At 44.9% G+C, this 27,045-nt stretch overlaps 1 protein-coding gene across 1 annotated transcript in view; it reads right to left on the bottom strand.

Annotated features, from left to right (window-relative positions):
- snta1 (syntrophin, alpha 1) overlaps nucleotides 1–17,329 on the bottom strand; it is a 62,991-nt gene extending 45,662 nt beyond the window's left edge. The window contains exon 1 of the mRNA XM_083660842.1: nucleotides 17,017–17,329. Coding sequence (XP_083516968.1) covers nucleotides 17,017–17,317 — 301 coding nt within the window. The 5' untranslated portion in view covers nucleotides 17,318–17,329. The remainder of the gene's footprint in view (nucleotides 1–17,016) is intronic.
- Between the last annotated feature and the right edge of the window lie 9,716 nt (nucleotides 17,330–27,045).

Genomic DNA, 27,045 nt, shown 5'->3' with positions numbered 1-27,045 from the left:
GTTCAGATCTTAGGTAGGTGTAGTCTGACTCAACAGAAGCAGACTGCGAGTATAAGCTCTGCGCTCCCTGCAAGCTCTGCCATTGGCTCTGACCATTTCAGTCAGAGCAAGCTAGCAACACGCAAGTTTTGACGAAGATTTGGATTGTGCAATAAAGAAGGCCTGCTTGGTGCTTTCAGTGGATGGTTGTAAAGATAAAGGAGCATTGCCCCCTGAGATGACAGGTTGAGAGGCGGGTCATAGTATCATGTCGATGATTTGATTTGACAATTCTGGGGACTGGATTGGGCTTTGGCCAATCCTGGCGTGTTCCGCCTCCAAATCGAGTGGGATTCAGTGTGTTGTGGCGCTCCCCTCAGGAAGAGCCTTTTGACGGGAGGTTAGTGGCTGAGTGGAGCTCAGCGAGCCGCTGAATGAGTTGAGCCAGACTCTCTCCTGTGCTGGTGCTGCACGAAATGAAGTGTGAAGATAGTCTGGCAAGTGAGACTATTGGATGTAAAAATGCATTCCAATCCCAAAGATAGGATATGTGTTTGTTTGTGATGTGTCACTCCAGAGTACAGAGATAGGAAGAAACTGACTCACTAGCTACTTTCGCCATCATCGGTGATAAAAAAAAGTAAAATAAAGAAATAATAAAAAATTCTAAAAAAATAAAATAAAAAATAAAGAGATTTGTTTTTCTGTTCTGCTTTGGACAGCATTGAACACATCTCCTCTTAGGATAACGAGAAGGCATTTAAAATACCAGCTGTAAACGCAAAAGGCACAAGATCGGATCGTTTATTATCTGGATAATGTGTCCGGATACAGTCGGACCGCATTTTGAATACCAGGTGTTTAGGTCCGTTTTACCCGGAAAAGAGTTTCTCACACTCTCAGCGACCTCTGCAGCTTATAGTTGCACGCATTCACACTTTCCCGGCACAACCAGCATCTACAACCAGCATCTACAAGTGTTGGCCGCTGAGCAGCTCCACTGGAGCAGCGGGGTGTTAAGTGCTTTAATAAAAAAGCAGCTCAAGTCAAGTTGTTGAGGTATGAGAGAGCATCAACTCATTCACTTTCCACAACCAAACCACCCAAGTCTGGAGATCTGAAGGAAAAGACTTTTGAATTTGAACTCAAAGAATGCAGCTCTGCTGGATATAAACTGTTTATTCTCAAATGCGGCATTAGATATCAAATTCTATCATAATATTAATATGCAATGCATTATCCATAGCTAACAGTGTGATTTGAATTAAAAGAACAAGTGCTGAGATATCAGAGTCTGCTCTAGTAACTGTCTAGTAGCTGTATAGTTACGAAATCATGTGTAATGACAACAGAGATTTGCACAGTTAGAAGGATCAAACAGATACAGTAAAGGCCCTTACACATCAAGAGCGATGCGAATATACGGCACGAAATTGCGATGCGAGTTTTGACCCACCTGTCAATCACAGCCACAGATGTGTACACGTCGGAAGCGAATTTCTGAAAAATCGACCGTGGTTCGAAAAAATAAACACCGCAATAACGCTCCGCGAAACTTCGCCGTTGGTATGCACGGTTGCATTGACTGATATAGGTTCGGAAAATATTATTGACGTGCGAATTAATCGCACGAAAAAAACGTGCTCGGTGTGTAAGGACCTTAAGGCAGTACCAGCACATTATTAGCTGTAATGCTATATAATAATATAGCAGAAATTAGAGCCCGACCGATACTGAATTTTTGAGGCCGATGCCGATACCGATATTAGGGAGTAAAAAAATTCCGATACCGATAATATCGGCCGATATTCTTTTTTTTATTTTTTTTATCAAATGTTTATCCCCCATTAGTGCAAATGTTTTATTTATTTATCCTGGTTGCTGCTGCACCCTCTGCCGATCTGGGGAGAGCCAAAAACTGGCTCCATGCTTCCACATGGGCAGTTAGCCAGCCGCTTCTTTTCACCTGACAGGGGAAGCTTCACCGGTAGGACATAGCACGTGGGAGGATCACGCTATTCCAACGAGTTCCCCTCCCTCCGAACAGGCGCCCTGAACGACCAGAGGAGGCACCACATCAGCAACCCTCAAATATCAAACACTTGACAAAGATATGATTGAGTTGACATGAATTGAAATATGTAATGTAGGCAGGATATTTTACAGCTTATTAATAAACTCAATGCAATGAAACAGTAAACTTAACTGGGAATTTAATAATTATAAATAACTAGAAATACAAAAACACAATAGAACAAATAGTTAAGAAAAAATATCAAATATACACAACATGCTGTCCATGCTGTCTATAACTTATATATATATATATAAAAAATATATATATATATATATATATATATATATATATATATATATATATATATATATATATCGGCGCACCATATCGGCCAATACGATATATCGGTAATCGGCCAATATCGGCCGATAATATCGGCGAACCGATATATCGGTCGGGCTCTAGCAGAAATGCTATATTCATTTTTATTCACACACCCACTGTATTCTCATATCTGAGTATGCAAGACAACTTTAAACACCTAAACTGCCGCTAAAGGAGCATATGAGGACAGAAGCCTACAGCAGTGATTACCCTCTTACTGTAAACTACTGCACTTTCCTCTCTGTGTGTCTCTCTCTGTGTCTCTCTCTTGTGTCTCTCTCTGTGTCTCTCTCTTGTGTCTCTCTCTCTTGTGTCTCTCTGGTTTAATGAAGGTCAGCGTGGATGCTGATGGAGCTGCCTCTTGCTGCGGGTATACACTCTTCAGGAGAAATATTGTCAATAATGTCAACTGGACTCTGGCCTTCGGGGCCGGTGAGGAATGCTCTGAAAGAGGATTAAATTAAATTAATGTTGAATATCTTTCACGGGGTTGTCTCCACTGGGCGATTACCGAGGATTTAATTCATGTCTCTTCCTCCGGAGGCGAGCGGCGGCAGGTGAAAAAAACAGCAGGGTTGAGCTGACATACTCCTCGTGCATCTCAATCATTATACCCTGGAGTTTAGGAGAGAGTCATTTACAAGCTAGCGTAGCGTAGCACACCGCGGCGTCCCACGGTTGCCGGATGACTGAGTATCGAGAGCGAGGCGATGCCCCGTACTTACTGAGTCTCTCGTCTGACCCCTGATGCACTGAGAGAAAAGAAACTGGAGAACAGGTGAAGGAGTGCCTGAAGGTAGTGCAGGGTGAATAGAATACACAAAAAGTGACTGATACAGCTCTACTAAAGGGAGGTGAACGCTGTTCAGTGTACTTCTGTAAAGATTAGGGATGTTCATTTTGAAAAATTTCCATAATCGAAAATCGGGAAAATTAACGATCAATTATCGATTATCGATCATATTAATAATATAAAAAAAAAAAAAATTACAAAATGAATGCCTATGGCAGAAAATACGAAAGACAACGTGTTCTCCTCAATGAACTCTTTATTTCAATGTGTCTCCTCTCTAACACTCTGCTGTCCCCGGCGCAGTCGGTAGCGCTGTCGCCTCACAGTTAGAAGGTCCTGAGTTCGATTCTCGCCTGGGACACTGTGAGCGCTGTGGTTGTGTTCCCCCCCATATCTTCAGTGCCTACTGCCCAGGTGGGTTATCTCGTCGTAAGGGCCTTTCTCTCTGTGTGGAGTTTGCATGTTTTCCCCGTATACCGCAGGGGGTTCCTCCGTATATAACCCCCCAACTAAAAACATGCAGAAGATCAGATCGTCATCGTCATCCGACCAGTGACGACAACATCCGAAGTTGGTCCCCGGGCGCTGTACGAGAAAGCGACCACTGCTCCTGGCCTGCCCCTCAGAGGAAAGGACATGCCTGGATGGGTTAAATGCAGAGGACACTTTTCACCGGCCACCGTCAGCATGAGTGTGTTGTGGCCGCATGCATGTATTGTGGTGTTCGTGTGACAATAAAAGACGGGCTTGTCCGTTACGAGAGAGAGTACGAGAGAGAGAGAGCATGCCGGTGTGAATTCCCCATGTTTAAAACAGCCAGAAAACTAGAGACTATATGAAGCTCCACCTCACGTTAGTCGGCTGTGCAATGGAGTGGGGCGAGGAGGAACGAATTCCACCCAAACCTAGTCCGCAAAAAAAAAAAAATAATAATAATAATAATAATAATAATAATAATAATAACAATCGATAACAATTCCACATGATCGATTCAATTCCTTAACGATCAATAATCGATTTTCGATAATTGATGAACAACAATTGATGAACAACCTAAAGATAGCTACAATAGATTGAGAGAAAATATTTATTATATTATATTTTTGAGGTAATCAAGACTTTTATCAATTTAAATCACTCAGAATATGAATCAAGCTCAAAAACACTCAGACATAGACTTTATGTTAATCATTTCAATAATAGCTCTATATGCACCTGTGTGCGTGGGGCGGGGTGTGATAAGATGTCCCGCAGGATTTGCATTGTCAGCCATCGTACTCTCAGGACACGTGATTGAGATCTCCATCCATCAGAGGAGACCTTCTCACTCATTTTCACATTGACCACTTGTGGTTTTGCACATGAAGAATGGGACGAGGGAAAGTGAATGACTCTCCTCAGGCAAGAATTAGGCAAAGAAGCATCACTCGTGTTCTATGAAGTTCTACAGGGTTCTTTCCATCGTAGATTTGTGTAAGTTTATGTCCATGCAAACTACCTCTGGAGTGAAATTCTGCATTTGGATTTCGACTCGGATTGGCGGCACTGCTCTTCATACTGGTCCAGTTGCCCTGGCACATTTTTGAGATTCCATAGCATCCTGAGCTTTGTCTGTGGAAGCGTAAACAATTCAATTTTCTTTTACCACATTTAACCACGCAAATTGATGAAAATTAAAGAAAGCAATTAGCCCAGCAATTAGACTGTCCCATAACCAAAAGGTCTCAGGTTCAGTATTTGAGCAAGACACTGAGCTCCTATACCTGCTCTTCACAAGGTGCTCCGACTAAGACCGTCCGCTAAATGACTAAAGTGTAAATGTAGCACACTGCTACTTACACCCTGGGGGAGTAGCCGCCATGTACTTTGCTCAAAGGCACCTCTGCAGTAGTTTTTGAAGGGGAGTGTCCTCCCGCCACCCAGCCGGGTTCAGGGATTAAATTCTGCAACCTTCCAGTCACAAGTGTGCTTCTCTAACCTTCAGGTTACCTCTGCCCCCTATTTGCACTAGCATAGAAGTGGCCAATTACCCTGCTCTATAATCTCATTTTCACTGTATGAGCACAATAATACTACGACCAAATACTAAAAGTGCTGCTTCTCTACTCTACCGTCTCCAGGAAGGGCTAAACACAGGTCATCCTCAAACATGCAGTAATTAGCGCTGGCATTTGAGTCTCACAGCATCTCCAATAGCTTTCAAGTACTTGCAACAAAAGTCTTTTGTTCTGCCTGTCTGGGATGCCACATAGGCACGGTTTGTAATGTATGCGTCACTGGTTGCATTTTGGGCCTATGCCTGGCTCTAGACAAAGGCTATCTTACATTAACTATGTATTTGAAAGGATTTGAAGATGCCCCTCCCCCCCGCCACACACGCACACACACACACACACACACACACACACACACACACACACACACACACACACACACACACACACACAGACACACGAGATAGTCCATTTAAGGCCTTTAGAGGCCAGCAATTTTGAAATACTGTCTGACTCTGAGCAAATGCATACAACATAATGTGTTTTTTGGCTCTAGTGATCCTGGCATATAAATTATGTATATATATTATTATTTTTCTCCATTTACAACGTATTTTACACACACACACACACACACACACACACACACACACACTAATGCTGTGTTGTTGCTCTCCCCACAAAATCAGCCTGATTGAAAACTACAGTATAGATACAGGCTCTTGGGAACGTCTACAATGCCAATGCCACAAATGGAGGATGTGGTCAGTGACCTTTGATCAATGTTTTTATAATACAGGACTACAGCCAGAGACAGACTGACATGATGTTAATATCTCATGTTATTATAATACAGGACTACAGCCAGAGACAGACTGACATGATGTTAATATCTCATGTTATTATAATACAGGACTACAGCCAGAGACAGACTGACATGATGTTAATATCTCATGTTATTATAATATAGGACTACAGCCAGAGACAGACTGACATGATGTTAATATCTCATGTTATTATAATACAGGACTACAGCCAGAGACAGACTGACATGATGTTAATATCTCATGTTATTATAATACAGGACTACAGCCAGAGACAGACTGACATGATGTTAATATCTCATGTTATTATAATACAGGACTACAGCCAGAGACAGACTGACATGATGTTAATATCTCATGTTATTATAATACAGGACTACAGCCAGAGACAGACTGACATGATCTTAATATCTCATGTTATTATAATACAGGACTACAGCCAGAGACAGACTGACATGATGCTAATATCTCATGTTATTATAATACAGGACTACAGCCAGAGACAGACTGACATGATCTTAAGTCCTTACACTGGTTGCCAGTGTGTCATAGAATAGATTTTAAAATACTGTTATTAGTCTATAAATCACTTAATGGGCTAGGCCCTAAATACATAGCTGAATTGCTCCCACGCTACGAACCGTCTAGAACTCTTAGGTCAGCAGGGTCCAGCTTATTAACTGTCCCTAGGATCAAATCAAATCATGGGAAGGCCGCATTTACCCACTATGCTTCTGCTAGCTGGAACAAATTGCCTGAAAACCTCAGATCTCCCCCAACATTACTTATTTTTAAAAATAGACTAAAGACTTTTATGTTTACCATCGCTTTTAACTGCTGACAGCTATTTCTCAATCACTATCATATATGTGTCTAGTCATGTTTCTTATATAGTCTATTCCTCTATAAGTTTTTTGCTCTTTTTGCAACTGCTGCGCCTGTTGCTTAATGCACTTTTTATACCCTTTTTAAAAAAACCTTTTTTTAAGTTTTGTTGTGGTGATGCTTTTAAATGTCCATGTTATTCTCTTCTTCTATTCTTTTTTTTTCCTGTCAACCATTTTATGTGAAGCACTTTGAATTGCCTCTGTGTATGAAATGTGCTATACAAATACAAGACTACTAAACTGACGCTAATAGAGTGCTCACCACAGCACTTCCTGTGTCCATCTCCTTTTACCTGATGAGTGCTGGCAAATTTATGTCAATGGCCTATTTAAAGTCAATGGTTGGACTAGTGGGTAAAAGCCAGCCTGGTTTATTTGAGTCCGCCAGAGGATGATGATGACATGGGCGACATCGGTGTCAAGATGACTTGGTAGGTATCGGCGGCAAAATGACCAAGGCAGATTTAGTTACTGCACATTTGAATCCGTATTCATCTAGTGACTTGACGTGAGGATGTTTAAGACGTCGTTTCACCTCCCGCTTTGACAGACTATTAACTCTGACCTTGGAGCAGACAGGGGGGGGAGGTACGGACCACCGACAGTGACGGGTACTTTAGTTTCAATCTGTTTTTCACCCAACGTGTTTTACTGGCATGCAAAAACAACGCCGTTGTCAAATCGTAGAAAAATGAACACTGATCAATATTTCAACCGCTTCACCGCCTTCACGTCCCTTAATCCTTCTATCTCTCCATTTTACCCCTCTCCATTCATCCCTGCCTTCCTTCCTCCCAACGTTCATGTCAAACAGAGTTCAGAGGCCCACAGCTGAGAGCCTGTCAATCTGTAGCGAGGGGGGGCCACAGCTGGAGCTAGCGGTGACAGGTAAATGAATGGTAGTGGTGTATTCCACACTGACGTGTAACTAATTAGGTGATTTTGCTAACAATGCGTTTGATGTGATACCACTCCTTTGAAAGAATTCAGCAACGTCAGCAGCTAACTGGCATCAAATGGCATAGAGAAGACAGGGCTAATGTGAGGTTACAGACTTTTCCCGTTTTATGTGTAAACGGATGCGAAATACGGTACGAATACTGTAATGTTTTCAATTTGCCACTTTTTGATGCATCATGCAATGCTACACTTGAACCTGTTAATTGACAAGAATATTGTCTAGGTGAACATGTGAGCTGGGTGAGCATCACTTTTAAGGCTCAGACAGACACACAAACCCGTCATCAAAGAACAGGTGGCAACGAAGGCCGACTGTTGCCGTTGCGTCGCCTCATGTCGCCTGTAGGGGGCAAAAAGTTTGCAAAGAATACAGCCAGACAACGGTCAACTAGCACGTACGTGAGATCTAGGACTGCGGTATACAAACCGTTGTTATGATACATGCATGAAACAAAGCAGCGTTCACACCACTCTCGCTCACCACTTAGTTTCATAATATAGCGACTTCTAATGGAGAATATATAATAAAAATATGCAAATGGCTCTGGCGTTGTCAGTCAGCCCTTGGTCTTTTTCTTGTGGAAGAAGAAAGGAAGAGGCAGATGCAGAACGTGTATATAGAAGAGTTGCGACATCTCCATTCACGCCAATTGACCAGTTTTTTTTACTCTCAAGAGTTCCAGGAAGTAAGGTCCTGGATTAAGCAGCACTGTCGAGTTGCAGCAAAACGGACAGTTTGTGTTGTACTTTGAAAGTGTTTTTTTTTCTTTTTTATCAAATTGTACATTATCAGCTTTATTTTAGCATTCAAAAGTCGCGCGAGACCCCTTCCTGGCTGTTCATTGGCTAATGAGTCACACATTTTGGTCCTCCGCTGATGCCACTCTCTCTCTAAATTGCTCTGGGCAGAGGTGGGGGAAAAAAGGAGAAATAAATGGGTGATGTCATACAGAGACAGACTCAAGGGGCTTTCCCAGAGGCCACATCGTTTAAAAAATAAAAAATAATGAAAATGAAAATGAAAATATTTGTGTGTTGGAATGATGAGATGAGACGATTCAAAGTTGAAAAATGAAAAGAACATTTGATGCATGCCCTCTCTTCTCATGCACTGATTCGCTTAAGCTAACAGCCAATCGGAGTGATTTCTCTTACAGACGGCCTGACGCCGGTTCAACATGTAGAGTCGACTGAAAAAGATGCCGACAAGGCCGACTAGAGCCGACGGTGCAGGAGTCAGACACACCACAAGAGGGCGACAGACGCTCACAGATGGCCAGACGTTGACCGGCGGGCGACCGCCGGTCCGATGTGTCCCCGGCTTTAGTCTGAAGCAAAAGGGCAGTGAGCACTAAAACCACGGTTCTATAATATTCACAAATATTGATTTGAACCTGCATGGAGTATGACCTGAGTGTGCTATATCCTGCATGGAGTATGACCTGAGTGTGGTATATATCCTGCATGGAGTATGACCTGAGCGTGCTATATCCTGCATGGAGTATGACCTGAGTGTGCTATATCCTGCATGGAGTATGACCTGAGTGTGGTGGTATATCCTGCATGGAGTATGACCTGAGTGTGCTATATCCTGCATGGAGTATGACCTGAGTGTGCTATATCCTGCATGGAGTATGACCTGAGTGTGGTGGTATATCCTGCATGGAGTATGACCTGAGTGTGGTATATCCTGCATGGAGTATGACCTGAGTGTGGTGGTATATCCTGCATGGAGTATGACCTGAGTGTGGTGGTATATCCTGCATGGAGTATGACCTGAGTGTGCTATATCCTGCATGGAGTATGACCTGAGTGTGCTATATCCTGCATGGAGTATGATCTGAGTGTGCTATATCCTGCATGGAGTATGACCTGAGTGTGCTATATCCTGCATAGAGTATGACCTGAGCGTGCTATATCCTGCATGGAGTATGACCTGAGTGTGCTATATCCTGCATAGAGTATGACCTGAGCGTGCTATATCCTGCATGGAGTATGATCTGAGCGTGGTATAACCTGCATGGAGTATGACCTGAGTGTGCTATATCCTGCATGGAGTATGACCTGAGTGTGCTATATCCTGCATGGAGTATGACCTGAGTGTGCTATATCCTGCATGGAGTATGACCTGAGTGTGCTATATCCTGCATAGAGTATGACCTGAGTGTGCTATATCCTGCATGGAGTATGACCTGAGTGTGCTATATCCTGCATAGAGTATGACCTGAATGTGGTGGTATATCCTGCATGGAGTATGACCTGAGTGTGCTATATCCTGCATGGAGTATGACCTGAGTGTGATATATATCCTGCATAGAGTATGACCTGAGTGTGCTATATCCTGCATAGAGTATGACCTGAGTGTGCTATATCCTGCATGGAGTATGACCTGAGTGTGCTATATCCTGCATAGAGTATGACCTGAGTGTGCTATATCCTGCATGGAGTATGACCTGAGTGTGCTATATCCTGCATAGAGTATGACCTGAATGTGGTGGTATATCCTGCATGGAGTATCACCTGTGCGTGCTATATCCTGCATAGAGTATGACCTGAGTGTGCTATATCCTGCATAGAGTATGACCTGAGTGTGCTATATCCTGCATGGAGTATGACCTGAGTGTGCTATATCCTGCATAGAGTATGACCTGAATGTGGTGGTATATCCTGCATGGAGTATCACCTGTGCGTGCTATATCCTGCATAGAGTATGACCTGAGTGTGGTATATATCCTGCATGGAGTATGACCTGAGTGTGGTATATATCCTGCATGGAGTATGACCTGAGTGTGGTATATATCCTGCATGGAGTATCACCTGTGCGTGCTATATCCTGCATAGAGTATGACCTGAGTGTGGTATATATCCTGCATGGAGTATGACCTGAGTGTGGTATATATCCTGCATGGAGTATCACCTGTGCGTGCTATATCCTGCATAGAGTATGACCTGAGTGTGGTGGTATATCCTGCATAGGGTTGCACGGTATACCGGTATTAGTATGGTACCGCGGTTCCCTGCCGTTAAAAAGGATACTATACCACGTTAATTTAGTACCGATACTTAAAAAAATGTCATGGGTTGCGTCAGTGTGCGACCGTGGTGTTTGTTAGCGGAGGAGAGAGACACAGCGGCATTACAGTTGAGAGCCTGTCTCCCACCTCACGTGAAGGCAACACAGCCTTGCCTTGAACCAATGGTGACTCGTGAAAAGTGAAAAAAAGCTCTGCTTCATGTGGGGGCGTGTCGACTTTCCTCTCTTCCCTCTCTGCTCGCTCTCTGGCCACAGTCGTCCTCACTACAGCACCCCGACACACAGGACAGACGCAGCGAAAATGGCAGCGGCTTCTTCTAGTCTTGCAAGCCGACCAACGCTTGTAGAAAAAGCAGATGCACGAAGCGAAATATGGAAATATTTTGCTTACGTTGCCGACAGCGAAGGCAAGCCCGTGGACACCTCCAAACCAGTGTGTAAAAGGTGCTTCAACGTGACGCAAGCGAAAGGATCAAACACATCGAACCTGGCTAAACATCTTGCCGACAGGCACCCCGACCTGTTCAAAGAGTTTAAAGACCGACAGGTTAGCGAACGTGAACGATAAACATACATGCCCTCAAATAAGTCCAACGAGTATTGTGTGACAAGCGAACTTGTTTCACTGAAAAAGTTCGCTTGTCACAATAGCCTACTCGTTTACAGTGAAACACGAGGCAATGTGCTGGAGCACAGATCTCTGCCAAGGAGAAAGTCATGACATGTAACGTTTAGGGGAGGGGACATCAGATGACTGCATACCATGTACAATATTTAATAACACTATGGTCCTCAATGCCAGTGTTATTAAAGCTTTTACATGGTAAGCAGTCATCTGATCTCACCTATCCTAATATTTACAATAATCCCAATTATTAATGATATACGAATTCATTGTAAAAAACACCTAGCCTACACGTATGGGGGGGGGGGGGGGGGGCTGGGAATACACCACATAATAAGCCTACATTTCAATAGCCTACATTTATGTGTGAAAATAATATATATTACTAGATTAACCATAAATCAGGCACTTCATGTTAATGAAGCTTAGGAGCTGCAAGTACAGAGTACTTTTTTTGGATAAAACAAATAGCTATAATAGTGTAGCAGCTGTGTGAAAATATATTTTATTTATATTATTTATAAGTTTAAACGGTTGACATTCCTTTAAAATATGTTTACAGGAGAGATTATGTTAATTTTACACTAGATAATAAAAGTTCTAGCATGTTCAGCGCCACACGTGGTGGCAGTACTACCAGCATGTAGTAAAATGACTACATGGCTGTGCATTACCTTGTTAAATCAATAAAATAAGTTTTAAGTTCCATGTTTTGTCCCCTCTATTTATTCCAATACTTTTCCTGATGTTTTAGTTTTTTGCCGTGGTATCGTTTCAGTATCGGTATCGAGATACTTAGGCAGGTATCGGTATCGAACTCATAATTTTGGTATCGTGACATCCCTAATCCTGCATAGAGTATGACCTGAGTGTGGTATATATCCTGCATGGAGTATGACCTGAGCGTGCTATATCCTGCATGGAGTATGACCTGAGTGTGGTGGTATATCCTGCATAGAGTATGACCTGAGTGTGGTGGTATATCCTGCATGGAGTATGACCTGAGTGTGGTGGTATATCCTGCATGGAGTATGACCTGAGTGTGCTATATCCTGCATGGAGTATGACCTGAGTGTGCTATATCCTGCATAGAGTATGACCTGAGTGTGCTATATCCTGCATGGAGTATGACCTGAGTGTGCTATATCCTGCATGGAGTATGACCTGAGTGTGCTATATCCTGCATAGAGTATGACCTGAGCGTGCTATATCCTGCATGGAGTATGACCTGAATGTGCTATATCCTGCATGGAGTATGACCTGAGTGTGATATATTGCATCAGGACAATTAAGACAATGTTAGGTAAGTTGTCGAAAACTGGCTTTCATTTACTTCCCTGCGATCGCCTAAACAAGCTCACAGTCATTGTGCATTTCTATGCCACCATAGAAACCCACCCAAATCCTATTAGATCCAGATAATAAGGTGAAGCACACTCTTCTTCGCTCTGTCTGAGCAGCCTGCCAGTCTGTAGAGCTGGAGCCTAGCTTCCTAGCCTGAGCAGCATGCCAGTCTGTAGAGCTGGAGCCTAGCTTCCTAGCCTGAGCAGCATGCCAGTCTGTAGAGCTGGAGCCTAGCTTCCTAGCCTGAGCAGCATGCCAGTCTGTAGAGCTGGAGCCTAGCTTCCTAGCCTGAGCAGCAGCATGCCAGTCTGTAGAGCTGGAGCCTAGCTTCCTAGCCTGAGCAGCGTGCCTGTCTGTAGAGCTGGAGCCTAGCTTCCTAGCCTGAGCAGCGTGCCTGTCTGTAGAGCTGGAGCCTAGCTTCCTAGCCTGAGCAGCATGCCTGTCTGTAGAGCTGGAGCCTAGCTTCCTAGCCTGAGCAGCATGCCAGTCTGTAGGGCTGGAGCCTAGCTTCCTAGCCTGAGCAGCATGCCAGTCTGTAGAGCTGGAGCCTAGCTTCCTAGCCTGAGCAGCATGCCAGTCTGTAGAGCTGGAGCCTAGCTTCCTAGCCTGAGCAGCATGCCAGTCTGTAGAGCTGGAGCCTAGCTTCCTAGCCTGAGCAGCATGCCAGCCTGTAGAGCTGGAGCCTAGCTTCCTAGCCTGAGCAGCATGCCAGCCTGTAGAGCTGGAGCCTAGCTTCCTAGCCTCCCCCCCTTAAATTTAGACATGCGAGAGTGAAGGTCGCCTGCCTCCATGCTTCTCTGCGAGCCGGGGTGGGCTCCCTAAAATTAACACCAGTGGAGCGCTCCACTCCTCCCAGCCACATAGCTCTCATCTTTGGCCAATGACAACTGCCTGCTGTGGGCTGCTGGTCTCAGCTGTTCACATTGTGGTGTCAGCTAGCCCACCAACTTTGGCCCTCTTCTCACATTCATTCACCCTCCATTTCTTTCTGTCACTTTTTTTTTGCAATTAATTGGTTGTCCCACATTTCTATGTAGAAATGACTTGAAGTCTGAAACATGGTGGTGCTTTATTAGTTCAGTCTTTACGTGGACGATGATGATGCGTACTGCCGTGCGTAGTCAGTCGCCCCCCCAAAGGCCCATTCTGAGCCAGGAAAAACGCTGCCAGATTTTCCAAACTTTTCCCCTTGCCCTTCCTCTCCCGTCTCCACGACGTCACGTTATCGTCTCCGGCTCTTTCTGTCATTACCTTTCTCTTTCTGTCTGTGCTCCACCCTGCCTCCCTCTCTTCACCTCTGCCATCTGAACAACCAGCAGCATCACAACAATGTCAAGTCAGCACACAGGGTGCCGGAACACTTTTGCTTTAACAGCAAAGCTGCTGTGTGATTTTCAAAAGCCAGCCATGTTCCACAGAGATGGTACTTCACATTTATGTCATTAGGGGGCGTGATTTTGTTGTTCCGATGCCTGGCGGGGAGCTCAAATTAACGTGCCGCCACCAGCTGCCAAGATGATCGGCCATCTTTGCGTCATGACAGTGACGCGCGTCTGGAGCTGTCCGTCAATCCGCCCGCCCGCCTTGGCAGGTGGCCAGGGGGGAGAGAGGTGACAACCTGTCAATACATGCAGACCTTTCAGGAAGTTCAGTTTGAACACGCATGTCTGCATGTTCAAACACAACCACACACACACACGCACACGCACACGCACACGCACACACACACACACACACACACGCGCACGCGCACACGCACGTACACACACACACAGAGACTGCATACTGAGACACTACTAATGAATGCCTGTCCATTATTCAGCACAGCGTCCTGCTAACTGCTGCCTTTATTGATGTTGTGTTAATGCATCCAACACAATGCCACATGTCAACCTGGACGGATGAAAGATGACTAGTAGGGGAATCATCAAGTCTAGCCTAATCCAGGGGGGTTGGGACCCAGTATGCATTACAGGAAGATTAACATGACCATGACATTGGTGACTAAAAGCTAATTGCAAGATAAAACAGGTTAAAGGCTTGTATCTGTTTTGCTTGAGCATAAAGCATAACACTTAACTTGGACAATGTTAGTCTCGCTGGCCAGCCTCCTCTCCCTTCCGTGAGAGTCGTCTGGCTGCACGGAAACAGGCTACTGGGATAAGCCCTCCCCCTGCTCTACAGCTGCTCTCCGATTGGAGCGACTGTTTCAGTCGCGGCCCGGATGTCCGCTCCCAGCTTATTACAAGCTCTGTCATTGGCCCCCGACCACGTCAATCAGAGCGGCTTCCGATCCGTCCTCCCTGTGTGTCGCTGTAAACAGTGCCCTGCCGCCTCAGTGAAAACAACAACGCTAACTAGCTAGCAAGCTAACGGCAGAAACCTACACGCTAGCTCGTTGCTGCTACACGCTGAAAATGGCAAGTTGGATTGTTGGAAACTATTTTCCAAGGGCACTGCCGCCATGCGCCACCCATCGCAACCCCACAATGGAGACCTGCGCCGCCAGACTCTTCTCACGGTAGGGAGGGGAGGCTGGCCAGCGAGACTATGGACAATGTGGTTGGATCACTGTTGCCTCACAGGTCCTGGGTTCGAACCCCAGTTCATTGCAGGTCCTTTCTGTGTGTGTGTGGAGTTTGCATGTTCTCCCTGCGTTTGTGTAGGTTTCCTCCGGGTGCTCCAGTTTCCTCCCACCGTCAAAGACGTGTATGTTAGAGAGGTTAAATACTCCTGTCAGTGCCCCCTGACCAAGGCACTAACAAAAGAACTGGAGTTGGTCCCCGGGCGCTGTACTGCATTTGCCCCCCTGTTCCTTATGGGTCAAATGCAGAGGACAAATTTCCCCACGGAGATAATACAGTGCACAGAGATACAAATCTGTTCTGGGTTACAAATCAATATTGATGAAAATGTGGGTCATCTAAAGGAAAAATGTAAAAAAAAAAATGCTCAAGCCGCATTGTTACTGCACTGTGCACATTACTGTAGATATTTGCACAACTTGAATTCTTATCAGCAGCACTACATCTCAAAATGATGTGAATCCTCCCCAGTCTCCAGCATGAGATCCTCAAGAGATATGTGCCTGTTGCTGCAGGTAGAGGAAACTGGAGAGGCCCCTCACTCACAGCACACACAGTGCAGGTATGTCAGCCTGCCCGCTGAGAGAGATATGGAGAGGTCACAACCTCCCTCCCCTGCCTTGACTGAAACCAGCAGCAGAGCTAGTCGGAAGCATGATGCAGCAGCCATGTTTAGGTTAGCGTTAGCTATATGATATTTCTTTAGATCAACATATCGAGACGCACAGTGATAGGCATCTGCTTATTGCATGCAACTGGTGTAGGGGGATCCATATCATGAATGCGCTCGCATGTGATTTGAGAACATTTTAAACATCTCCTGAAACCAATGGGATATAAATAGAATCATTTGTGTTTGATTTTCACAAATCCTAAATAAGTTGTTAATAGGTAACTGGAATAGAATAGAATAGAATAGAATAGAATAGAATAGAATAGAATAGAATAGAATGTGTTCCTCTTAATTTAGGGGAGCAATGCTTGACTTGGGTTTCACCTTTTCACAGCAACCGTTTCGAGGTGTTACAGGCAGGAAGAAAAGCAGGTGTAACCAATACCATTCCATTTAGGTGTTCCAGTGCCAGGGCACTACTCCTCATTAATGTTACATCGGTTACACCTGCTTTACTTACTGATTTACCACCTCAAAACGGTTGCTGTTGTGAAAAGGGTCTATTGAGGGAGTTAGTAAGTAGTAGCTATATCATCGAAACCTGCATAAACACACCGATTGCCATTCCGTGCCTACGGGGCAGTGAAATGGTTCCCTGTGGTTGAGACGCAGCTTGAGATGAGTTCAGCTGTCAAATCTTTTCTTCTTATATTATTTTCTTCTTTGCCAAATAACAGTCCTAATCCACTTATTTTGGTGTCAAATAACTACGCAAGAAGAATGTGGTTGCTGGTGCAAAACTATCATAGCGAGGAGTGCATTTTGTCGTACTTTTTGTACGCTCTATTTGGACATGTACTTACTGCCAGACTCAGACAGAATTGAAACTGCGCTCAAACTCGTCTCATAACCCCAAAAAACTTGTTTGGAGCGACACCAACTCGCTGTTTACCAACTTATTTCATAGTTTGTCTTACCTTTGATACTAATTCCAAGTCCTCCAACGTCTTGCTTGGTAACTCGCACGGTGCGCTTCACGTTGGTGATGGTGTCCGGGACCGGGGACGAGCTGAGGTTCGGGGGGTCGCCGTTCACGGTGGTACCGACGCCGGGACTCGACGGGTTGTTGGGTTTGGCCGCCGGCTCCTCGCCGCCGACCTCCCCGGGGTTTACCGTCAGGCTGTCCTCGGTGAGTGTGGCCAACACGCGGATCCAGCGGTCCACGGTCACTCGAAGTTCCAGCAGTCCCGTTTTCTGCGCCTTCATCGCGGCAGCCATGTTCAACGCATTCCTGGAATAACTCTAGACGGGCTGGCAGAGTCCTGTAAAGAGATAGGGGGGGGGGGGCAGTAGGGGACACACACACACAACCCCCTCCTCTCTCTCTCTCTCTCTCTCTCCTGTCTCTCTCTCTCTCTCTCTCTCTCTCTCCTGTCTCTCTCTCTCTCTCTCTTTCTCTCTCTCTCTCTCTCTCTCTCTCTCTCTCTCCCTCTCTCTCTCTCTCTCTCTCTCTCTCTGTCTCTCCCTCTCTCTCTCTCTCTCTCTCTCTCCATCTCTCTCTCTCTCAATTCAAATTAGCTTTTTTGGCATCAGAAACATTGCCAAAGCAAGTGTAAAATAAGAACAAACAAAAATGTACAATTAAAGATATAATAGAATGAAGAAGTGCAGTAAACAGCTGTCTAACATTGCAATCAAAACAACATAGGTAAGCTACATAAAGGTAAAGGTAACTTAAACATGTGCATACAATTCTAAAAAGTGTGTAAACAGCTGTGCCACATTGCAACTAAACATTGGAATCATTTTTTTTGTATTCTAATATAATACATAATAACATTAATAGCCATAGTAAGTCATTACAAACAAGGAATTTAGCATGGCGGTCGCAACAATAGAAGAAGACAAAGCTATAGGCTATATTAGAAACAATGACAAAACATCACAACAATTGAAAGTGCAGTCCTTTAAAGTGACATATGATGAGGGGGGCCGGGAGGGGGGGGGGGGGGGGGGGTAAGTCCTAATTCGTGGGGGCTTTCGGGCCTCGTTGAAGAGGCGGATGGCAGTTGGGAAGAAACTATCCTTGTGACAAGAGGTTCTGGTTCTACCAGACCTCATTCTCCTGCCAAGGGGGAATGTCTCAAAGAGTTTGTGCCTGGGTGGGAGGGGTCGGCCATGAGTTTCTGAGACCGCTTCAGCGTCCTGGCGGTGTACCGATCCTGAAGGGATGGCAGGCTGCTTCTGATCACCTTTTCAGCATAGCGAATGGTGCACTGCCGTCTGGAGATGTCATTGAGGGCAGCAGCAGCATAGTAGACTGTGATGAAGGAGGTGAGGGTGGACTCAACGGTGGAGGTGTAGAAAAGCACCAACGCCGCCTTTTGGCACTTGATCTTCCTCAGCTGCCGCAGGAAGTACATCCTCTGCTGTGCCTTCTTGGTGAGAGAGCTCTGATGTTCAGCTCCCATTTCAGGTCCCGGCTGATGATTGAACCCAGGAAGCGGAAGGACTCCACAGTGTTGACTGGGGGTGTTGACCGTCCTAGGGTGATGGGGGAAGGTGGGGCTGCGTTCCTCCTGTAGTCCACAACCATCTCCACTATCTTTGGAGCGCTGAGCTCCAGGTTGTTTTGACTGCTGCACCAGATCATCAGATGGTCGATCTCCTGCCTGTATGCAGACTCACCGCTGAGATGAGCCGTATGAGGGGGTGGTGTCATCTGCGAATTTCAGGACCTTGACGGACTGATGGTTGGAGGTGCAGCTGTTGGTGTACAGGGAGAAGAAGTATGGAGAGAGGATGTCCCCCGCGCCCTGGTCAGCTCGTGTGCCGATGGTAGTCTGTGACATGCTTCCCCAGCCTTATGTGCTGCTTCCTGTCAGTCAGGACGTCTGAGTGTGGACCATCATCTGCAGATGGAGTTGGGCACGCCCAGCTGGGAGAGCTTGTCGTGCAGCAAGGCCGGGATGATCGTATGGAAGACTGAGCTAAAGTCCACAAACAGGATCCTGGCGTAGGTTCCTGCAGTATCCATGGCATCATCTACAGACCTGTAGGCAAACTGCAGGGGGTCCAGGAGTGGGTCCATGATGGATTTTAGGTAGGACGACAGAACAAGGCCTTCAAAGGACTTCATGACCAGAGAGGTCAAGGTGCCGTAGTCTTTTAGTGTCTTTTAGTCTTGAAAGGTACATAGAGAAAAACTGTGCTTAAATTGCTATTGAACCAAATAGGCTACATGTAAGTAAAGGTAACTTCTCTTTCTCTCTCAATTCAATTCAATTCAATTCAATTCAATTCAATTCAACGTTTTCTTTTGCATGGGAAATATAGGCCTACATCAATGTAAATTTAAAAATCATTGCCAAAGCAAGTGTCAAATAAAAAGAGCAAAATGTGCTTACAATTAAAGATACTAGCCTACAATAAAGAAGTGGGTAAACAAACAGCTGTGTAACATTGCAATCAAATAGCCTACATAAGAGTAGGTAAAAACTTAAAAGTCTCTCTCTCTCTCTCTCTCTCTCTCTCTCTCTCTCATATAAGCTTCTCTCTCTCCCCCTCTCTCGCTCACTCGCTCACTCTCTCTCTCTATACGTATTTGTTTTATCCCTCTATATAAATTGTAGGATTAGGCTTCTCCCCCCCCCCCCTCCATCCTCTAGCAAGAGGTTTATCCAGAAGTAAAGTTAATTGAGGGTGATACGATTAGAAACGGTGTTGACACACAGACTCAAAGTTCAAAGAGGTTTCTTGTTGAGTCTTTTCATTAATGAAATGTGTGCGGGTGAGTCGGGTGGGTGTCGCGCATAATTAGTTTTTCAAAAAGTGCATTGAGCTCAGGGCTCAGATCTCAGAGCTAATGTCCAGTGTGCATATAAACAGACACAAAATCACTGCATTGATATATGCAGACGTTCCGTCATGAGGAAAATAAAATCAATAATTGCCAAAGTGCCTCAAAGGCCAGAGATATTGCTGTGACTTTCCAATGGCTGGAGCTCATATCAAGCATGCAGTCCACAGAGTGTCTTCTTCAGCTGTGGGCCCAAACCCACTGCCAGAAACAGTTTCTTAATGAATCGTCGTCTGTCAAAATGTAATTCACGCCATGTTTAAAAAGAAATTCAGTGCTGATTTTACTGTTTGAAAATGAGCCTTGAGATGAGAAAAGTGAGACCACCTATAATGGGGGGGGAAACTGCACAGACAGACAGAGGTGTAACCTATCACGAAAACGCTGAGCTGTCACAACCGAGAACTGCTAAATAGTGAAACTGCTTGTGGAAAATAAATCTCCCGATCAATACCCAGCAAAATCTTAATAAAAGGCAGATACAAGACAAGCATGGTGTTCTCTGTGGGGCCTTTAGCTTGAGGCTTCCCTCCAGGAGGGAGTAAATGAGTTGGCAGCACGTTATATGAGCACTGACAGAGCTGAATCAATATACTGGCCATTGGCCAAGACCAAAGGACCCCATGTGGAGCAATGGGGAATTCCATACGGGTGAGGACAGAGGCCTGTCCAAACAGTCCTGAGAAAAGACAATTGTTGGGGATGGTGCGTATAAGAACTTTGCTGTTGTGTCTCATATTTTCCATAATCAAATCATCAATATCCAAGGGGATTCATGCATGGCCCAGTAATGGATAGAACACAATGGGAACAGCATAGGGCCACACATGCCCAAAATGTATAGCACACTCATGATACTGTAAGGTGCGCTTTGGATAAAAGTGTGCACCACATGGCATTATAGGGATCATTATGTGCTAACCAGAGGGAAGTAATTTCACTTCACATCTTATCTTCCCTAAAATTGCCCCATTTAGTTTGATAGTGTCAAGACTGCATTTTGGTCTGCACTTGTTCTCCCTTATTTATTTATTTATGTATATATGTATGTATGTATGTATGTATGTATGTATGTATGTATGTATGTATGTATGTATGTATGTATGTATGTATGTATGTATACATACATTATGTATGTATGTATTTATTTATTTATTTATTTAAACACATCTCAAATCATTATGTGCAAATGTCAAGGTGCAACATTTCCATTGTGCTTCCGCTCATTTATATTCTGCTGAAGCACTGCTGAGTATCCTTACCATTTTGGAAGGCAGTGAAAATGCTTTTGGCTTCGCTGTGAAATAAATCTTTGGTATTGGTCTACATAGAATAATGTCTCAACTCTAACATGGTCTTGACATGTTTTGGGCCAGTCAACAAGAGGTGGTCTGGAGGACTGCACAGACTTACTTGACATGAAGAACTTATGTGAGTCAGTGAAAACAAGCTGAGCCAAGCAGTCCGCCCGTTCATACATGCCATAATGCATCTGCAAGTCATCTACCAGCCCCTCAGCTGTGACTGCACGGAGGGCCTGTGTTGCATCTGCCTCCGCAGCAGGTGGAACAGCAGAGAGGTTCCTGTGGTCTCCACTTTTAGAAAACATGGGTCTTCTGGGTGGGCTGGGTAAGCATGCCTTTGCTGCTCCCTAATGAAAACAGGTTTACAACATTAATTGGAGATTGCACACACACCAGGTAAATGATCAACTGTCATTAAAACTTCCTCATTATATGCCAGACTAGCCCCATGCCCCAACCCCAACTCCATTTATTTATCAACAGTTCTTGTTTACTTCAATTATATGAATATCACACGGTAGCAGTGTTTATAACATTAATTATCTACAGCAGGGGTTTTCAAAGTGGGAGGCCGGCCTCCCCAGGGGGGGGCTCCAAGCAGTTTTATTGGAGGCTCAGTGAATGGAAGTGAAAAAATATTACGATTAGTTATTACATTATCCAAACGAGATAACATAGAATAGCCTAAATCTGTGTGATTTGGTTAAAGAGATAGTGCAGTATCTGTGTATGTATTTGTGTTCTTGTCCTGACCGGTTTAATTGAATTGATAGTGGTTTTGATTTATTGAGTAGTGTTGGTATTGTTGCGGGTTTTGTTTTTGTTTTTGTCTTGTTCTGTCTGTGTTCATTTGGAGGGCTGAGTGCTGTGAAAAACCAATAAAAATATTTGAATAATAAAGAGATAGTGCAGATATACAGTAGTTTTATGGAATCGTACTGTTTTTTTCCACTTTCCCAGACTCAGAAACAAAATGTCATCAGACAGGCCTTTTGTTATGTATTTGGTGTAGTCTGAAGTATGTCCAACAGCAATATCAGGCCATCTTGGCTAAATTGTTGAGTGTCCATGGGATCAAACAACACAATAACGATCCCATAGGCATCCAGGAATTGGATGGAAGCTTTGTCTGGGGCCCACAGTCTCAGACATTGAAAAGCCCTACAGCCAGTAGACACAAGGCACACAACAGACTACAAACACAACATGCTGCTCAATAGAGGTTTTCTAATGGTTGGTTCCCAGACCTCTGTCTCCCTCTAGTGATTCAACTGTTCCATTACCTCAGCTCTGATTATGCCTAGAACTGTTGCATCTTAACACAGGTGCTCTCAAAAAGCTTTCGCCTTGGGGTAACTTTTTGAATACACTGATATCAGAGAATTAAGGGATATAGAATATTTTATTGTTTGTTCCTTTCAGTATCATTTAGGATTTTTTTTTATAGACCGTTTAAACTTGACAACATAAACATTCTAAATGGACCCTTATTGCAGTGTTTGCTAATACAACAGCTGACAGGAAATAAACTGGGCTACAAACTGTTCCCGAACAGAATTCCAGTGAAATTGTCTATTATTCTAATCTAGCCCTATATATCAAATGAACCAGTCTAAATTGTAAAGAAGTGTCTGAGTCCACTTTAAATATTTGCCAGACTGCGTACTACAGGCTTATTTATTTATTTATTTATTTATTCTTCCCAGTGTGTCACCATGAGCTAGAATTATTCCATAATTGCACTATAGTTCATGCATTTACATGGGGGGGGGGGGGGGGGGGGGGGGGGTTGTATGCACAACCCTAATCTGATTTATATAGGACAATATAAATATATGACACATAAATATAGGACACATATGCTCAGAAATCTATTTGAATGTTTCCTGTGTAACTAAACGCACACAGAAACACTGTATATTTTACTTGAGGTTGCATGACAGATGTATGGTAATTGGCTGCTTTGACCAGAGTCATCCACCAGGGTCACCAATGCTACACCAGAAAGCCCTCCACAGATGCAAAAAAAACACACACACAAAAATGGATTAAGAATCAAAGACTACTGATAGATTAAGGGCAACAGTTTCTGGCTCTATGCAAAACCTCAGGATTATCCATCTTCCCCTCTGTCAAATAACACCAGATTGAATAGAATCTGAAAGACCTCATTAATGCAGCCTTTTTTTCTGACAGACTGATAATAATCTATCTTAATCTCCGGAGCATAATTTGTAAACCTACACAATTACCGTGCCACTGTCATGCAACTGTACTCACACACAGCCCAGTCCAACAACTTGTCCCAGAATTAAATGTAGTTATTACAGTAAATTCACATGATCAAAAACACGTGTCCGCTGTAAATGCATCTGTTTAATAAAGAGTTGTGCATTGATTCCAGATTTACAGTTTATAAAGTACAGAAGAAGCCACGCTATCATTTACAGTTGAAGATATTAGATGCATTCCCAAAATGCAGCACCAACCCATGTATTTATTACATCGCTGTATGTGAACAAACGTTTCACCTGCATTGTTGTTCATCCCATTGGTAAGACAAAAAAGACTCAGCCGTATGTTTAGCACATGTATGGACCAGCATGTGTGAGGAGGAGCAGCAACAAAGAATAGGGGGGTTTCTACGATGTAGCTTGATTTGAGCAGCGTGTGTCTATCTATGTAACGATGGTTAGCATTTATGACAAAGTCTTTGACCATCTGACCTCCTGCCCATACATCTGTCAGTCTGCTCCTTTGTGATGTGAGTGGCAGGTGGCCGGGGCCTATCGCTGTACCCAGCCTTCATATTCTTAAAAGCTTCCATGAATGGAACGGCAGGATTCATAAGGATTCCTGACACACACACACAAAAGAATAATATTGCACAGTTGCTTGTGATGGGCATTGCACAAATACACTTCAGCAAATAGGTATTAATAATTGATATAATCTCTTTATTTGCAGCGAGTAGTGAGTTGTAGTGAGTTTAAAAGTGCCTTGCTGTCAATAAATAAGTAATAACAAAAAAAACTAATAATATGGCGTAGACGGATATTCAATGAAAAATACAGAGGAAATATGTAAGAAAATGGCATAGCAAAGTAATAGAGACGCACGCAAGGTTAGAAAAACAAACGTATGCGTACGCAAACAACAATGTACACTACTCACACACACACACACACACACACACACACGCACGCACGCACACACACACACACACACACACACACACACACACACAGCATCCCCCCACTTGTCATCCCTACACCCCCGTTCAATCAGCCACATATATGCATGTCTCAACTCCCCAAAGACAGTGGACAGTTGGGATGGCCCCCCCCGGTCAGCCCCCCCCCCCCCCACCGCCTCCTCTTCCTCCTGTCATCCTCCAACCATCTCTACATCCCTCCCCGCCTCTGCTAAGGGCAAGATCTCCAGAGCTCCACCATATGGGCTCGTGTCTGAGCGACCCACTGCCTGCCTCCCTGCAGCTTGCGTGTGTGTGTGTGTGTGTGTGTGTGTGTGTGTGTGTGTGCGTGCGTGCGTGCGTGCGTGTGTGTGTGTGCATGTGTGCGTGCGTGTGCGTGCGATTGAGGCCTGCGCTGACTGTTAGCCCGCCCCACCTGTTCCTCTGTGACAACAGACCAGACCTATCCTCTACAGACAGCCCACAGGACAGGCTGGTGGTGGATAGACAGATAGATGAAAAGAAAGATGGATTGAGATTGAGATTCAGACAGATATGCAGATGCGACTATAGAAAGCACTTTAATCAAAATGTGATAGTCAAATGAGTGATTATTGCATTTTTTGTTTTTAATTTTTTTTTTTCCCGCAGCTGTACCTCGTGTCGACGACAAATCCAGCAGCACCTGCCAAGCCATTTGAATATCTATATCGGAAAAACGGAGAGAGCGTGAAGGGAGACATACAGAACCACAGACAGGAGATGGACCCAGACACACAGACCAACAGATGGAGCGGACAGATGAACAGATATGGAATCATTTCTCCTTTAGAATATGAACGACAAACTGTGCAGCGAACAGACTGCGGTATAGAGACCACACCACGCCGCCCTCCCAAACACCCGGGGACACGGGACCATAATTAATGAGAACTTGGGGTGATAATGAGAGGTCAAACAGAAGAATAGGACTCGGGCTTGTACACCTGTGGCCCACCTTCTGCCATCTAACCGCCCCTACCGAGCATCTCTTCGGCTCCTCTCATTATAGCCTACTGAATAATGTAAAGGTATATATGCATGAGGGTCCGAGCGGCGGTGGAGAGGGACAGAGGCTGAGGGATCTACATAATAAGCCCATCTCTCTCTCTCCATCTGGTCATGTCTGTGTATAATCTTCCCCTCCTCCTACCATCATGTCTATCTATCTGTTTCAGTCTCAGAGACCTTGAACCCTGTTGCCTTCTTCAATCCCCCTAATGCTGCGGTCCATTCTAATAAGACCTTGCCCTCTCTCTGCAACTGCAAAGGTCTCCCGTCGTTTGTGCAATGTGTGTCTGTCTGCGACGTGCTGCGTGTGTGCGGTTGGTTGTCTCTATCTGTGCATTTCAGTTGTCTGTTCGTCGGAGGCACTTTGGAGCCTCGGGAGAATTAACCAAGCGTCTGCCGCCCGTGACCCCGTTGACTCTGGCCGTCCGTATACGCGTGCCGTGTGGCTCTGACATGAGGAGGACAACAAAAAAAAGCAGGGGGGGAGGAGGAGGAGGAGGAGGACAGGAGGACAGAAGGACCAGCAGGCGATGAATGATTATGATGACGAGGGGCCATCTTGCTTGCCCCCCAGCCCCCCAGCGGCAACCCTGGCCTTGGCCACCGGCTCTCCGGCCCCCACGTGGACTAGTGGTCTGGCCTGGGGTCGGCGTGGGTGAAGTGTCAACCACCAGGCAGGCAGGGCACGATCTGGCCGGTCAGCTGTCAAGAGGAAAGAGAGGGGGGGAAGGAGGAGGAGAGGAGAGGGATAGAATGGAGAGATGTGCGAGAAGAGAGGAGAGAGAGATGAGACATCATCATGACAACATTGGGAGAGGAGGAGAGGAGATTGAAAGCGAGAAAACGACCGGCGAAAGGGAGCAGCTTTTGTGGAGGTGTATCTGCCAGGCCTCTTCTTATGCAACCAACCTACAGAGATCCTGCAGATGGTATGATGGCCGCTGAGAAAGAAGGGTAAACAGGCACAGCTAAATGTGTTAATGACTCGATCGCCCACCATTGGACTCCGTACAGTGACGTGGAAGAGCAAATCATCGGGGAGAACATTTCCTCAGGGATTAAGAATCTGTCAGGGCAAACCACTGGTACAGTGCAGAGGGTACAGTAATTGAGCACTGTACCAGTCGAGAGGGTAATTGAGTGCGGTTGCAAAGGTTAAGTGTGCGGGCTCAGCGCAAGGTCGCGCAAGCGGTTGGAAGGTTGTGTTGTTGGCGCTGTCGGATCACTCCCAGTCAGTCATTACTTAACTCTGCAGAATGGGCAGAGAGGAGGGGAGAGCGATGGGTCTCATATAGGTCATCTTGTTCATTTATATTTCCCCCTTTTTTTTAACATTTCTAGAATGGCAAAACTGTCTTAACAATTTCATTTTTCCTCATAAAGAATCGCATCAAAGTGGGAGGCGGGCCTCCCCCGGGGGGGCTCCGAATTTCAGGGGAGGCTCAGTGAATGGAAGTGGGGGGGGGGACATTACATTAGCTATTGCATTAGTTGTCAAAAGGAGTTCACATAGAATAGGCTAAATGTGTGATTTGGCTAAAGAGATAGTTCAGAGATATAGTAGTTTTGGGGGAATTGTACTGTTTTTACAGATCTTTTT

The sequence above is a fragment of the Poromitra crassiceps genome, assembly GCF_964638095.1.
Source record: "Poromitra crassiceps genome assembly, chromosome: 25".
Classification (NCBI taxonomy): domain Eukaryota; kingdom Metazoa; phylum Chordata; class Actinopteri; order Beryciformes; family Melamphaidae; genus Poromitra; species Poromitra crassiceps.
Note: the sequence above shows the minus strand (reverse complement) of the source record. Positions and strands in the feature narration are given on the sequence as shown.